Genomic DNA, 15,177 nt, shown 5'->3' with positions numbered 1-15,177 from the left:
CATAGAAATGTTAGTCAATTACTGAAATAGTTGTTAAAGTATTTAATAACATGGAGAAAATCTCATAATGTAGTGGTAAGTTTTAAAGGGGTGGAAACAAAACTCTACGTGAAGTATGAATCTAATTCAAATCTAGGGAAAAGGTATTCAACATAGACTAGAAGGAGAGGTAATCTTGGTTAACTCTGAGTTATGGCATTATTGGTGACATTTTTCCTTCTTATAATTTTTATTTTTCAAATTTTCTACAATGATATGATGTTTATCTTTCATAACATTTCCTTACCCCAAACAGATGTGCTTTGCCAAATTCTGCTTGTTAAAGTTAAATAAAAATTAAATTGTAGTCAAGAATGTAAGCACATGCATGGAGACAGAACGATCAATAGGTGCCCCTTATATTAAACAATAATTACACTTGATCCTCATGAATACTTATGATTTTCCAGTGCACGTTAGATTGGGTCAAGCAAAGGTCATACGTGCCTTCCATATTTCTCAATGGTAGAGATTATAATGAGCACCCACCATGTGTCAATACTAGGCTAAATTTACAAGCATTATTTCTAATTCTTACCTTCTCCCAGACAGATGAGAAAACAGAAGTTCCAAGAAGCTGAAGAAGCACATGTGAGCACGCACAATTTGAACACAGCAAAGCTGGGATTTGAACCTGGGTCTCACTCTCACCATAGACTCACACTCCTTCCCTTGCACTATTTGCCTCTAAAAGGCAGATCCTTCCATAGCATGTCCAGATGAACATCAAAGAGGGCCAACATTCTATTGTTTCTATAGGTGAGTGGGGGAGATTGGGAACCAACTACTTAAATATTTACGTCCATTCATTCCCAGAGGGACCTCACAAATGTGGATGACAGAGACAAAGCTCTCTGATAAACAAGAGTAGACTGGATAACTATGGGGCCAGGTTCTCAGTTTATCAACTCAACTCCTGAGAAACTAGTCCTTTCCATTGTCTGTGGCCACTAAGATAATGGTGCAATGCTGTTTACCCACCTGGCAATGTAAGGCGACTCGTGGAGCTGGTGCTTGGGGCTGGTGAGCCGTGAGAGCTGGTGCTTGGGGCTGGTGAGCCGTGAGAACGCCGCTTTGTGCCTGTGAAGAGAAAAAAGAAGATAAGAAAAAATAGTATTGTGGAAAGACCTGGTGGACAAGTAAATGTTCATCTGAAATGTTATCAAATTTGGGTCTGAAAACAACCTTTAGAAGCAGATTAGGTGAGGTTGCAGGGTGGCGCATATTCTGTGGTCCAGAAAGGCTGGGAGTGTCGCCTTTGCCTTTGTGTGTGTGACAATATTCAGTTCCTCCGGCTGGAAAGTTGACATGTTGGGATCAATGTGCCACTGAGCAAGGCTACATTTTAGGATCTCAGGGGAAGCTTTCTAAATCTGCAGTTGCCTGGGTGTCACTCCCACAGTTCTAGGGTGGAGGCCCAGCATTGATGTTTCTAAAGCCCCTCATTCTAATGTGCTTTCATCCAGGATGGAGGACTGTCTGAAGAAGGGGAAGCTCTGATTTAGAATGAGGGAATCAGGGGGTTTGTCCCTGCTTTGTGCTTATAGGCTTTACTCGTTATTGGAGCTCAAGCAATTAACTGGATCTTTCTGAAGCTCAGGTCTTCATCTGCAAAATGAGAATAACAGCAATTACGTCAAAGTGTGCCAATGAGGATTAAAGGAACCAACGTGTGTCCAGTGTCCAGGAATGATGGGAGACTCCACAAATATTAGGTTAATGGGGTTTCTGAGTTTCCCAGCAACTGGCAACAGAATTCCTATTAGGAAGGGAATTATCTTTGTTCTAATAATGTATTTAATGGGTCATGAGGCAATGAAAAGGCAAAGCTCAGGATGGGATCAATAAGAAGAGAGCAGAACAAAGGCACAAAGGGAAGACTGAGTGGTTCTGCCAAAAAATTTACACTTTTTGTATATATGTATGTGTACGTATATACACATGCATTTATTTACAAATATATACACAGATACATATATGCACACATCTTATACATATTTATTTATTCATTCATTCATTTATTTTGTTATTCAGAGTGAGAAGAAAGAGGCCTGGAAGACAGATTCTAGCGACATGGCAGATGCCTGCAGTCTGAGCTGGCAGAAGTACAGAGAGAATTCCTCAGCAGAGGATATCCATGAGTCAGTGTTAGGTTATTTCTGTTAGGAGTCCCCAGAAACTTCCCAAATTTTAGTAAAGTCTACTTTATATGCAGAGGCCTGGTGTAAGTGGAAGCTGTGCTAATTGAGAAGACCCTGTGTGTCAATATAGTCACCGGTAAAGATAACAAGAGAAACCAAAGACTGGGCAGTGTCAGAGGAAGCAGAGACCTGGGGTTGGAGGTGAGTGGGTGAGCGGTAAGCTTGCCCTATCCCAGAATCCCTGGGGAAGAACGGAAACATGCACTTTGGATGATGTCTGAGATCGTTCCATTTTACTTTATTATTTTTGAGATGGAGTCTCGCTCTGTTACCCAGGGTGGAGCGCATTGGTGCGATCTTGGCTCACTGCAACCTCTGCCTCCTGGGTACAAGTGATTCTCCTGCCTCAGCTTCTGAGTAGATGGGGCCAGAGGTGTGCACCACCATGCCTGGCTAATTTTTGTAATTTTAGTAGAGCTGGGGTTTCATCAGGTTGTCCAGGCTGGTCTCAAACTCCTGACCTTGTGATCCACACACCTCTGCCTCTCAAAGTGCTGAGATTACAGGCATGAACCACCGCACCCGGCCTCATTTTAATCTTAATGAACAGGGCACGAATCCTGACATTCTGCAACAAATGACCTCCAGACAATAACAAATGTTGTTGTTAATCATTATTTATTTCTTTTCTTGCAGCAGCAGTAGTGTTAATAGTAGTAAAATAGAAAATATAAAATTAATCTAAACAGCTCAGACCTACAAAAACTGTTAATTTGCATGAGGTGAAAGGAACTGTATGTGTTGGGACTTTATTTCTTCATTTTCCAGGTCTCGCAGATGCCTGGAAGGTCAGAGTTGGTGGAGAACATAGAGGGTCCAACCCTGGCTGTAGCTATGCCTCAGTTCTTGAACTTCAGCTGAGTAACTCACTTACTCCTCAGCTGATTTTTATAAATATGACTTCCAAGGTCCTTGTTTGGACCCTGAAGCAGAATCTCCAGGGAATGGAGCCATGAATTTGCATTTTAACAATTTCACCAGGTGAGTTCAATGATGATCTTATAATCTGGTACTTCATTGGTCTAATGAAGTTTCTTGGACACTCTGGGGTAAAAGATTTACCCAAACTGACACTCTGTGCCAGGGTCAGTCCTGCCACATCGCACAGCCCCAGTGGATGTCGGTCGCACTGTATCCTACACAAAGATCGGTGGACCCTGGGTGTGCAAAAAGTGGGCCCTGTTAGGAGGCATTACCAGAGGGCACATCTATACCTTTGACCTTGTGGTCCAGAGCCATTCCTGCTCCATCTGAAATGTCTCTGTGTCCCACTGGATCTGCCTCCACTATGGGGATGCCAATCACTCTGCATTTAACCCTCCACTCACAAGATTTTTTTGCTTGTCTCATTGAACCTTTGGGATATGGTTTCTCAACGGTGGCACTGTGACATTTGGGCTGTACAATTCTTTGTGGTGGGGACTGTCCTGTGTACTGGAGAATGTTTGGCAGCATCCTTGGCCTCTACCCATGAGATATCAGTAGCCCCTCCATAGTCATGACAATCAAAATCGTCCTCCAGATGATGACAAATATCTCTGGAGGCAAAAGTGCCCTCAGTTGAGAAATGCTATTTTAGGATGGAGGCAGGGCTTCGAGTTGTATTCAGAGCTGTGGTCCCCAGTTTGGCATGGTAATAGGCAATCTCACATATTAAGCAGTTACTATGGCACTGGTGCCATATTAGGTAGGCACCATGAAATATAGATTTGTTGTTGTTTCTAATGTTAACATTCTGACAATAAAATTATTCCCATTTTATAGCATTTGAAGACAAAAATGTTTAAATAACTTGCCTAAAGTTACTGAGTGTTGAGGTAAGAGGGAAAAATTTAAATCAAAATCATTCAAAGTTCAAACTTAAGGAAATTTTTCTCCTGACTCTTGCTGCTTCTTAACCAACCCATTATCTGGGTTTCCTTCAAGCACAGTCTCCCAAAGTCATCTAAGAGGAAGAAAAACCTGGGACAATTATTTTAACAAATAGAAAAAGCAAAACCAGATTCCCAGGCCTCACTAAGCTCTCAGAGCCAGCATTTCTGGAGGCAGGGCTTAGGGACCTGGGTTTTTCACAAGTGGCCCAGGTGATTCCTATCACCAGGGAGGCTTGGAACACCTTGTGTGGTAGAAATTTTTTCTTTTCTCTTTTTTTTTTTTTTTTTTTTGGTGGAATCTCACTCTGTTGCCAGGCGGGAGTGCAGTGGCATGATCTCAGCTCACTGCAACCTCCACCTCTCGGGTTCAAGCAATTCTCCTGCCTCAGCCTCCTAAGTAGCTGGGACTACAGGCGCGTGCCACCACATCCAGCTAATTTTTGTATTTTCAGTAGAGACAGGGTTTCACCATGTTGGCCAGGATGGTCTCGATCTCTTGAACTCATGATCCTCCTGCCACAGCCTCTCAAAGTGCTGAGATTACAGGCATGAGCCACCACGCCCAGCCTGGCATTCTGCTTTTTGTGGATACTCTTGTGAAGTTGAGAGACCAAATTTAATGTTGCCTACATGAGTACCTGAAAAACTGCAAAGTGTTCAGTGGCCACAAACTTTTAGTGTTGCTACCTGTAGAAACATCTACTATTGCCAAGTTATTTCATAGAAATGCTTGGTGGAATTTTGGTTCTTGAATTCATTGTAGAACTCTACTCTGTCAGTGGTTTTCAATCCTGGCTACATATTAGAATCATCTGTGGAGTGCTTAAACAATATGCTGACACCTGACCCTTCACCCCAAGATGCTGTTTAGTTGGTCTGGATGGGACCTGGGCATGGGGACTTCTTCATGTTCCCAGGTGAGCCTGACCTGCAGTCATGAGAAGCACCGCCTTCACTGAATACCCAGAGAACATGTTTCTTTCAGTTGTCAGGATGGAAGCCTTCTTTTTTCTGAAACAACTGGTGTGCTCATCCTCACGAATGTGAATCTTGTGAATGGTTTCTTTCCACTTCAAAGTAGGATTCCGGAAAGCTTAGACCCAGTTTATGACCTGATGCTAGGAATCGGGGAGGCCGATTTAGCCTGCACGTCTGCATACTAACATTTGCCCTGGTTTGCTCCATCTATGCTAGCTCTGCTTCATGACTCTGGTTTTATTCTGCTTTCTCAATCGTTGAAAAAAGCAACGCATTAAATTTATATGATTTTAGAATTCTCACATATTTTATAAATGAGGTAAAATAAAAGCAAATAAACAAACAACTATGTCAATGCTGCTATTGCTAAATTTCATTTTCCTCATCAATAAAATTTAGGAAGCGTCAATGTCAGGATGATAATGGTGAGCATCAAGTAAGACTACACATGTGACAGTGCTTAGCAAACTGTGTTGTACAATATAGTGTTTATTATTCTTTTTAGAAAGGTGTGTGTGCACGTGCATGTGCACATGCGTGTGTGTGCACATGTGTGCCTTTGTGCTTGCGTGTGTGTGTGTGTCTAAGTAGGTAATCTGTCATCTTTGGGAAATAAACACTTTAAGGTCAGGAATTACATTGTCCTTGACTCACAGCATGTGGCTATTTAAGGAGTAAACAACCCAATCCGTCAGCTCGGGGCAGAAATGTCACCACTACAACTTGTATGACTTGAGGTATCCTTTGACAAACGAATAGCTTTCAGATATTTCAAATTAATGTCCTTGTTTGGTTCAGCTAAAGGGCAATGAATCCAATTCATCAAGAGTCTGAAGTAGACGACAGTGATGGAAATGACAACTAAGGCTACCCGCCTCAGGATGAACACACACCTAAGACTCAGGGACTTCACAAAGTTAGTGCTAAAGCACAGTGATTTGCAGCTTAACCTCAAACAAATAATTTCCCTTCCGCAAAATGGGGTTAGCCTGGCCAAGTCTATGCCTGCTGGGGAAAGGGTGATTTAAGAGCCCTTGAGACAAAACATCATCATTATTAATGGTCTGGCAATAGCAATGTTATTATAGTACAACCAGATCCCACAGGGCAGAGGAGGACGCTGAAAGGCTGAAGTATGAAAAAACTTATTGGCCATTTTCAATCTCTCTGTTTTAGCATATTGTAAATGACTGCCTTTCTGGTATCCACAGACCTCTGATCATTATTGCTGAGCATATCTGCCAACATCTTCTTTGTGCTCCATTTGGGCTGGGGCAGAGGGCATCAAGCCATTGCCTGAAGCCTCAGAACAAATCATAATTTTTGCCACTTTACAGCTTTGAAGAGAGGGCGTCGATAAAAGTCCAAGTTCTGCTTTAGGCTGTGGGATCACTGAGAGTCTGGAGGGCTTAAGTTACTGCTGTCAGGTACATTTAGCAAAAAAGAAAAAAATGAAAAGAAAGAGTGTGGAGGGCTTAATCCCACCCCACCCCCCACTCCCCACCACACACACACACACACACACACACACACACACACACACCTCCCTAAGAGTTATCTTCCAATAGTATACAAATTAGAGTTGAATATTCAGAGTATCAGAGTATTTAATGTTACTTTCCTCCACAATACAACCACCATCAATACTAGGTTTGCTTTTGTGTGACTTGAAGATGTCTGTTCATCACAAAGAACAATGATTAAAAACAAGAGCTATTCAGAGATGCAACACCACATGCTATTTAAATATGGCTTTCAAAATATTTGAATATGCTTTGACCTTGAATTGGGCATATGAATGAGGAGTTCAAAAAATGATCACAACCTGTGACCCAGTCGCTGTCCAATGGAATTTTGTCCAATGGAGATATTCAGAAATGTGACAAAGCCTTATGTACAAAGAGCTCCATTGCTGTTATTTACAACTGCAAAAAGTAAAATAAAAGCATATCACTTAATTTCTCAAAGGCAGAGAGGTGGTTAAGTAAATTGTGCTGGAGCCATAGAATAAAACATGTTGCTATTAAAATTATATTAATGGAGAGGTTAAAAAACTCACAAGAAAATGCTTACAGTCCAATGTCGTGTGAACAAACCATAATTCAAAATTTACTATATGGCCTTAACTGTGTTAAAAATGCATAGCAAAAGATCATAAGAAAATAAAGTACCTACAATGATTAATTGTTGGATGGGGTATTACAAGTGATTTTAAGTTTCCTATTATACTGTCTATACTTTCTAAACTGAGTAAATTCTATTTTTACTTTAAGAAATTAAAAATTAAAAAATATGTTTCAATGAATGGCAAGCATACCTGCTTTGGAGGAACATCACAGTCCCCTTCATCAGAGTAATAATACTATCCAGAAAGGATACACCTGGTGGCCCTGGTGAAGGGGAGGTATTTGTGTAATATGCAGTATCATCACTAGAGGGTTCTCTCTCAGGAGCTGGTTGGAAGGCATCAGGCTGGGTGCCATACGGGATGTAAACCACTTTTATTCCCACAAACAGGAGTAATGACTACACAGAGTCCCTGACTCATGATGGCCTAACTTAAATTTTTGGACTTCATGATAATGGGAAAGCAATATACACTCACTAGAAACCACATACAACCATTCTGTTTTTCACTTTCAGAACAGTATTCAATAAATTACATGAGCTATTCAACACTTTATTATATAATAGGCTTTGCATTATGTGATTTTTGCCCAACTCTGTGATAATGTAAGTGTCTTGTGTATGCTTAAGGCAAGATAGCCTAAGCTATGATGCAAACATAGCTGGTAGGCTAGGCCTATTAAATGCATTTTTGACTTATGATTTTTTCAACCCACAATGGGTTTATCAGGACATGACCCCATGATAAGTCAAGGAACATCTGTATTCCCTAGTCAGACTCTTTATGTTCATTGCTGGAGCAGGAAAATATTTCCAAATATGCCCCTTTCAAGAATAGGAGAAAGAAAAAGTTTGCAATTCAAACAGCTAGCATAACAGGGCTGTAAAATCATAGTATCATTGTACCCCAAAGAAAATTAAACATATGGAAGCCAGCTTAATTCCATGAATGCTGAGATTTCTTATGCCTCTGAGGAGCTTCTGGTAACCCATTTACTTCACCCCTCATAGTAAAAAATGGTGAAATTAAATGTGATATAATCATACTCTGTGTATGTCTTCCAGTGTGCAGGCAAAAGCACTTGGTGCCTGGGTATTATGAGGCGTTTAAGGGAATATAAAAGAGACAGATGGTTGAGTGAGTTTGGGCAGCCCTATATCTGAGACAGAACATGGACAACAATGAGAAACATTCAAAGGAAAAAAAAAACAGCCTTTTCATTTTTCCAACTCCAATTAAGAGGTTAACTCATTGTTTTTATTTGGTCATCAGGAGAACATACAAGTACTTATGCATTGCTAGATGCTGGGGGAACATTATACATTGAAGGACTGTCAGGCTCACCTATGCAATAAAGATTTACAATAAACACATCATTAATTTTTCTGAGAGCAGCTCAGTATACTCTTTTTTTACATGAATCCTTATGATGTAATTTTGCATTTGGAGATAGATGCTATGGCATTTGGATACATTGTTTTAGTACAAAACAGCATCTTAGAGAACAGAACATTCTTCCTTAGAATGGATGGCCATTCTTTTGTCCTGTGATGTACAAATGCAAATTACAACCTGCATTTTATCTGCCAGAAGTGTATTTCACATCATGGAAGTACATTATATCACTACCATGAAATCAAAAACAAATCCGTATTACCATCTTCCCTTTTGGAAGAGCATTCTCAGAACACATCCAGAAGTCCCTTCCTTATTCCTCCAAAGAACTATTTATTCAGCTAGATATTGGTTGGAGGTTTGAGTTTGGGTTCTGCTTGCCTCTCTCTTTTGAGTCTTGCTAAATGTTCTTTATATTAATCCAGATATCTCTCTCAAATCCAGCTAAACAGCAGCAACATCTAAAGCTGAAGAGGTGGGTTGAGTTTTCCATTCACACATGCCTAGTGCCCTCATGAGGAGAGAGCCTACAGACCCATGGTGAGTAGGGTCTCTTTAGGATGCATAGCATCCTAAATAAATAGGATGGGGAAAAACCTGTGAGAGCAAAAATTGTGCTCTACACTAAGTGAAAACAGTAACAACATCATATTTGCCTCTAAGTGACTCACCTTGCTTTGAGTAATTGATTTCCCATAAAGACTTCCTACTTCCTGCTTCCTTTTCCCAATCTATTTCTGCCTCCCCATCTATCCCCAGCAACCTTTGACACCCAAAACTTCCTCATGTGAATTACATGGAACAAGATGCTTTTATTCTTCCCATTATTTCATGTTTGTATGTGCTAAAATGATACTGCAAGCAGAATGGGTTACCTGAACAGAAGCAAAAGAAGAAATTTGTGAAGAGTAGAAAAATAGGAGAAAAAAAAAAGGAAGACATAAAGAGTTTGAAAAGGACAAGACACTTAAATTAGATGGGGGAATCTGGTTGTACAGTGAGCACAAGAGCTGATAAAAACCTAACCAAGCTCTACAAATGAAAATAGCAAATATATTTTTAAAAATTTTACAGCATATAAAATTGTACAAAAATATCATCAAAGCAAGAAAAAAGGAAATGTATACACTATAGTTCTACCTCTAGAATCAGTTACTGGACAATACCTATGGCTGTAGGTTTTTCCTATACATCTATATATATTAATATAATATGTGGCTGTATTTCTGTACCATCACACATATACCCGCTCAAAGACAAGGATAGTAGTACACAAATTCTACCCCAAGATAGGTCATGAGAGGGAAGCAAAGATTATACAAGGATGTGTCTTAGGGCAATCTATTTAAAACCCATTCTATAGCCATTGGGTTTTAGTGGGCTTATTTTAAATAAGTTACCCTGCACTAAAAACAGACTGAGAAATGATTCTGCAGGTTCAGAAGCCAGCACTCATGAGGAATACATGAGTGAGGTTCAGGAATCCCAGCTGAAGCTGACCAAAGCTGAGAGGTTGGGTCTCTAGTTGGCACTAGCAACAGCAAGCATTTACACCCAAGGGTGACAAGGTCTCTTCAGGGGAGACTGAATGAGCATGCCCTGAGCAAACTGAAAAGGCCCACGCCCCACTCCCTGCTTCTCCTGGCTCAGCAGATGGCAGCCCAGGCTGGGTGCAAGTACAGTTAGTGAAGCCAGCCATTGCCAGGATTAATCCACTTCCGCTTGGGAACAGAAGCCAGAATAAACATGAATTCATGTCAAATATGTCTGGCAATATTTTTTAAAAAAAGAATCAGGTGGGGGTATTTAAGAAAACAATCAGGACTTAATAATGTTTAAACTTGAACATCATACATCTTTCAGTCCAGGTCATGCACTGCACAACTGTTCCTTGTTCAATATGAAAACAAGAAGCTATTTCAGTGGTGCAGTTCTTAATTCAGACATTCCTGGATAATCACTCAGTCTTTTTACAAATGTCCAAGAAGAACCTTCAGAAGCCTGCTTCCCATTTTTCTAATCCTGGGCCCATGTTCACGATCAGATAAACTGTCTAATGTAAATGACTCTGGTAACATTCTAATTCTAGTGTCACCTCTGTGCCCACCAGTGTCTTTGGTGAGAGGAAACCTTAAAAACCGAAATCCGGCCTTGGCAGGTAATATGTCTCTTGATCCCCAGAGGGAGGTTTTATTATAGGAATATTGTCACTGCTCATTGCAATTTTTTCATTAAATTCATTTTCTCAGTGATAATGAGGGCTTTAATCATGGATCACAGTGGATACATTGTAAGTATTACTTTCCATTTGTTCCATTGAATAAGATCCAATATAACATCATTATTGCAACATTATGTTCTTTAACATCTAATTTCGCCATGGTTCGGTGCTGTACCAATCGTATTATTGGTGGAGCAGAACTATGCAGTGATTCCTTATGCTGCACACAGAGGATCTCCTATTTGCTTCAGGATATTCTGTTTAAGGTTTTAAAAGTTTCAACTTGGATTTACAGTAAATCCACTGATGTTTCATAGAGATTGCTGTCATCATCCCTTTTGGAAAGACATTCTCAAATGAATCCTGTTTTATTGTTTTGTTTTTTTCTTAAATCAAGAGGCCATAGAAAAGTTTTTATTTTTTCATACATTTGGCTATGACAATTTCTCCCAAATTACCTGCAATTTCCCATCTCCTATGATAAGCTATTTGTGTGAGTAGGGTATGCCTGCATATACTTAGAAGATAAGAAGATAAGCCTTTAGCAATGTGCTTGGCATACAGGAGATGATGAATACATTTTCAGGGATATTTGAATTTTGTTTGCATTCACAAGTAGATAGTGGAATTCAGTTAGACAATTCCGCATGTGTTTCCTGAATGCTGACCACGTTCCAAGCACTGTGGTGGGCCAGCACTGCATCTCCTGTGGGGTGGGTGGGCATCTTAAAATCAGAACAAAGTTTCCAATTAGGAAAAAAAAAGTGTTGCCTGAATTCCCTGAATTCTCTTTATTTGGGATAGAACATTACATACACAGGTTTCCAGTGTCAGACTCTTCTCTATTTCACTACAAGAAAAAGATTTCGTGCTTTTTTTCCTATTGTTTTTCCTAGGCTTTGCGGGGAATGCTACAAAGTAATTTCCATCATCAAAATCTCTGCTCATAGATTAAGAAAGAAGAAAATATATTATCTATCTATCAATCTATCTATCTAAAGAAAAGTCACCCATGATAGAAGCGATACTAAAATAAACAATATCCATACTTCCAAAATATGGATAACAAAAATTGGTCTCCAACTTTTTGGATTACTGTCTCACATCCTGTGATAATGTTGCTTTTTACTTTTCACTTTTGTATTTAAAGGCATGGTTCCAGGTAGAAAATATAATATCATGACTTAAATTCTACAAATGAATCACATGTGTACTAGGTTATTATTTGGCTTTCAGATGTTTAGGTATCATTTTACTGTTTAAGTGTATCGGATCCACAGTGGGATCATGTCAAATGTTTTCAGTGGTTTTTAAAAGCTCCAGAAATGAAATGGACAGAACAAAGTCCATTTGAATTTAATGGGTTAGAAATGAGTCTCTTCCCTGCTGCCACAAACTATTAGGGCTCATAACCTAAGAAAGTTGGCACACACACACAAAATGGAACAAAGGCCTCCATAAGAACGCGTCATTATGCCACTGAAACATACCACATTAACACAACTTAGATGTAGAGCTATTTGGTGATATAGGGACCCAAATTCAAGGGCTAACTCAATTTGTCACATTTTACCCAGGAACGTGTAGAGTGTGGTTATGTCTGTGGTAGGACTGTCCCTATTACTGTCCCCACGTACTGGTCAATTCTTAATCCAGGAGTGTAAGCCCTTGCTGTATGTGTGTAAACTAGAGGAAGATGCCATAATCTGTGCAACAAAATAATGTTTGTCCAAAATGGCTGTTTAACTTGAAGAAAAGACCAAGTTAAAAGACCACAGAAAATAAGCTAGAGTTTAGGAAATATTCCTGTTCCAGTCAGCACTGATTTGGAATAATTATTTTAATGTTTTATCAGCTCCAGTATCAAATCATAGCATCATCTAATGTAGCAGCTTGTATTTTTAATAGATAACCTTGCATTTTTACTCAATACCCCTTCAAACCACTTTTTAAAGATTTAAAGCTAAGAGTGAGTTACATGGAGTTTTGTTTTACTTCACTGAGAATTTTTGGTGTAACATTTCACTCTTTACGGAATGAAATTCTCGTTCCATTCTTTTTCAGTTGATTAAGGACTTCAAGTAAATGAAAAACATTTCCATTTTTATCAGTGCTAGAAAAAAATGGCTATATTCCTGTTTCTTTTTCAAATGTTGTTGCCTGTAGCTTGTTGGATTATAAAACGGAAGCTGTAGACTTTCTATTTTGGCTGGCCAAAAAGCTCCACATACAAAAATACAGAATATAAATGAGGTAAAAGGTCCATGTTCCAAAGTCAAAAATTGACATACACTTGGTTATATTTAATTTCAATACAAAATCATACAACCTCTAAGAACATAGTTTGCAAACTGATGTCCCATAGATTGAACACAGCTCACAGGCATGTTTCGTTTGACTAGCACAGTGTTCGTAAGTTTTTGAGTTAGTTGTCAATACGTAAAAATTTGGAGAGGGTTTATATCAAATCCTAGGTATCTAAGACCCCCATCGCCTCACAGCTCAAATCTAGTAGCTGCCTACCAACTACCCCTTTTTGACGGCACTCACCCTCTCCAATTTCTTACAGTCCCCATTGCTCCTTCCTGTCTCACTGATACAAAGGCCCACTACAAATTGGCATTTACCACAATGACTGCGATACTACATGTCTTGTTTTATTCATTTACTCGACCTGCTAGGTTCTTGAAGCCATTTAATTTGTGGCCACATTATGTAGTGAGGTCATTGTTAGGAAAGCAGGGAGCACAACAGAAAAACCTAAGTGTTTCTCCAAGGCAGAATGTAGAGCTGGCAGAAGAAATCTGTTTAAACATCAGCATGCTGTTGTGCATTCTATACAACGAAGTTCTACAAATCTTTCTGTTGGGGGAACATTTCAGCAAGGCAAAGGTCTTGGTAGACCACATACAGTTTCTTTCTGAAAAAATGCCAATATTTCACCTTAGTAAGGAAAGGACGTTTAAATATCTGTTTTCGTGCTTTTTTATGTAGAAATTAAATCTGTAGTGGGGAATACACTTAAAACTATTGCCTAGCTCTCTTTCTTCCTATCACTAATCCCCACTCCATCACCAGCATGTGCTTTACTTTGGGAAGGACTCAGAGATTCCTATGTAACCAAACCCCATTTTAAGAATACTTCTATCCAAATCACATCATTTAGACCCATAAAATCGCACTTTACTTGCACTCCCTTAGATCCCACCTGTAATTTGGTTTCAAGGGGGCTGCAATGCTATTATCTTTCCATGCTACATCTACTGTTCTTATTTTTGATTCATGCTATTAATCCACTTCTACCTTGTATTTTTAAAACTCGCTAAAATGCAAAGAATTATCTGTCACATCTCCCTGATACTAATTCCTTTAGCACTTTACTGAATAAAAAGAAGAGTGATGAAGTCAAACCACAGATATCCAAAAGAAGATGACCAGCCAGTGGTAAAAATGTCAGTAACCACTTCGTTACAGATGCTACCAGTGAAAACAACAGGTTCCCACTCAACAGTATGGTCATCAGCTGAACATTCAGGTTTATACTAAGGAACGCACAGAGAAAATAAATTAAGCATCAAATAAAGATTCCTATAGAATAATCTTTTTTTTTTAGAAAACAAACAGAATTACATATTATACGTGTGGGGGGAAAAAAAGCATAAGAACAATTTTAAGTCTGAAAGGAATTGGATTAAACTAATGTTCCTGACTCAGGAAAGGAACCAGGGACTAGAATCATCATCTTTGCTGTGATGAATGTTAGCATGGCTGTATCGTCAGTAGCCAATACAAAAATGACAACATTTAAAGGAACAGCATTGACAGTCATAAAATGGCAATTACTGTGTGTATGGCTTTTTTCAGGCCTCTCCCAGCATATCCAGGATGTCCATTCTCATCAGGTAAGACAGGTGCCTTGAAAGCCAGGTCATTAGCAAAGGATTTTGAGGATGCCCCTTCATGTTTTATTTCTGTTAAAGAGTAAAAATCTCAGGTTGTTTGGTTTGCTCAGGGGAATATCTCCCAGAGTTCTAAGACCTCAAACCAACCCCCAAAGAGTCATCCCCTGGTAGGAGATGGTGTGAGAGAAGGCCAAGGGTTGGAGGGGGGGCTTGTTTTTGAAAGTTGTACACCTTCTCCAGATATGGGTCTTTGTGGAAGAAGGAGAAGAAGGAGAATGAAGAAGCTCAGCTAGAATGATGCAAGACATTGGCAGCCTCTTTTATTGTCTATGAGGTCTTTTTACTCTTCTGAATCTGAAAAAAAGAAAAAGAAAAAGAAAAGTGTCAATGCTGCCTTTCCCCCCGCTCCACTCTCCAAGTCTGAGGAGAAGAAAATCTA

At 39.5% G+C, this 15,177-nt stretch overlaps 1 protein-coding gene and 1 long non-coding RNA gene across 16 annotated transcripts in view; one reads left to right on the top strand and one right to left on the bottom strand.

The window, feature by feature from the left end:
- LOC105732848 (uncharacterized) overlaps positions 1-4,389 on the top strand; it is a 124,707-nt gene extending 120,318 nt beyond the window's left edge. Inside the window, exons 4-5 of one of the 3 annotated variants that reach the window (XR_010344075.1) lie at positions 588-2,381; positions 3,009-4,389. This is a non-coding gene — a long non-coding RNA (uncharacterized LOC105732848). Of the gene's footprint in view, positions 1-587; positions 2,982-3,008 lie in introns of those variants that run through there. The other 2 variants (XR_010344076.1, XR_001111087.2) reach the window with 2 other exon arrangements.
- Positions 1-15,177, bottom strand: part of PDE1C (phosphodiesterase 1C) — a 613,256-nt gene that overhangs the window by 106,724 nt on the left and 491,355 nt on the right. For 12 of the 13 annotated variants that reach the window (XM_064380482.1, XM_064380481.1, XM_064380483.1 and 9 more), the window contains one exon: positions 1,021-1,119. In XM_064380482.1, coding sequence (XP_064236552.1) covers positions 1,021-1,119 — 99 coding nt within the window. Of the gene's footprint in view, positions 1-1,020; positions 1,120-8,455; positions 15,093-15,177 lie in introns of those variants that run through there. The other variant, XM_012475123.2, reaches the window with a different exon arrangement.

Source organism: Aotus nancymaae, unplaced genomic scaffold (assembly GCF_030222135.1).
Source record: "Aotus nancymaae isolate 86718 unplaced genomic scaffold, 86718_ANA_hifiasm-v0.15.2.pri h1tg000025l, whole genome shotgun sequence".
Classification (NCBI taxonomy): Eukaryota; Metazoa; Chordata; class Mammalia; order Primates; family Aotidae; genus Aotus; species Aotus nancymaae.
Note: the sequence above shows the minus strand (reverse complement) of the source record. Positions and strands in the feature narration are given on the sequence as shown.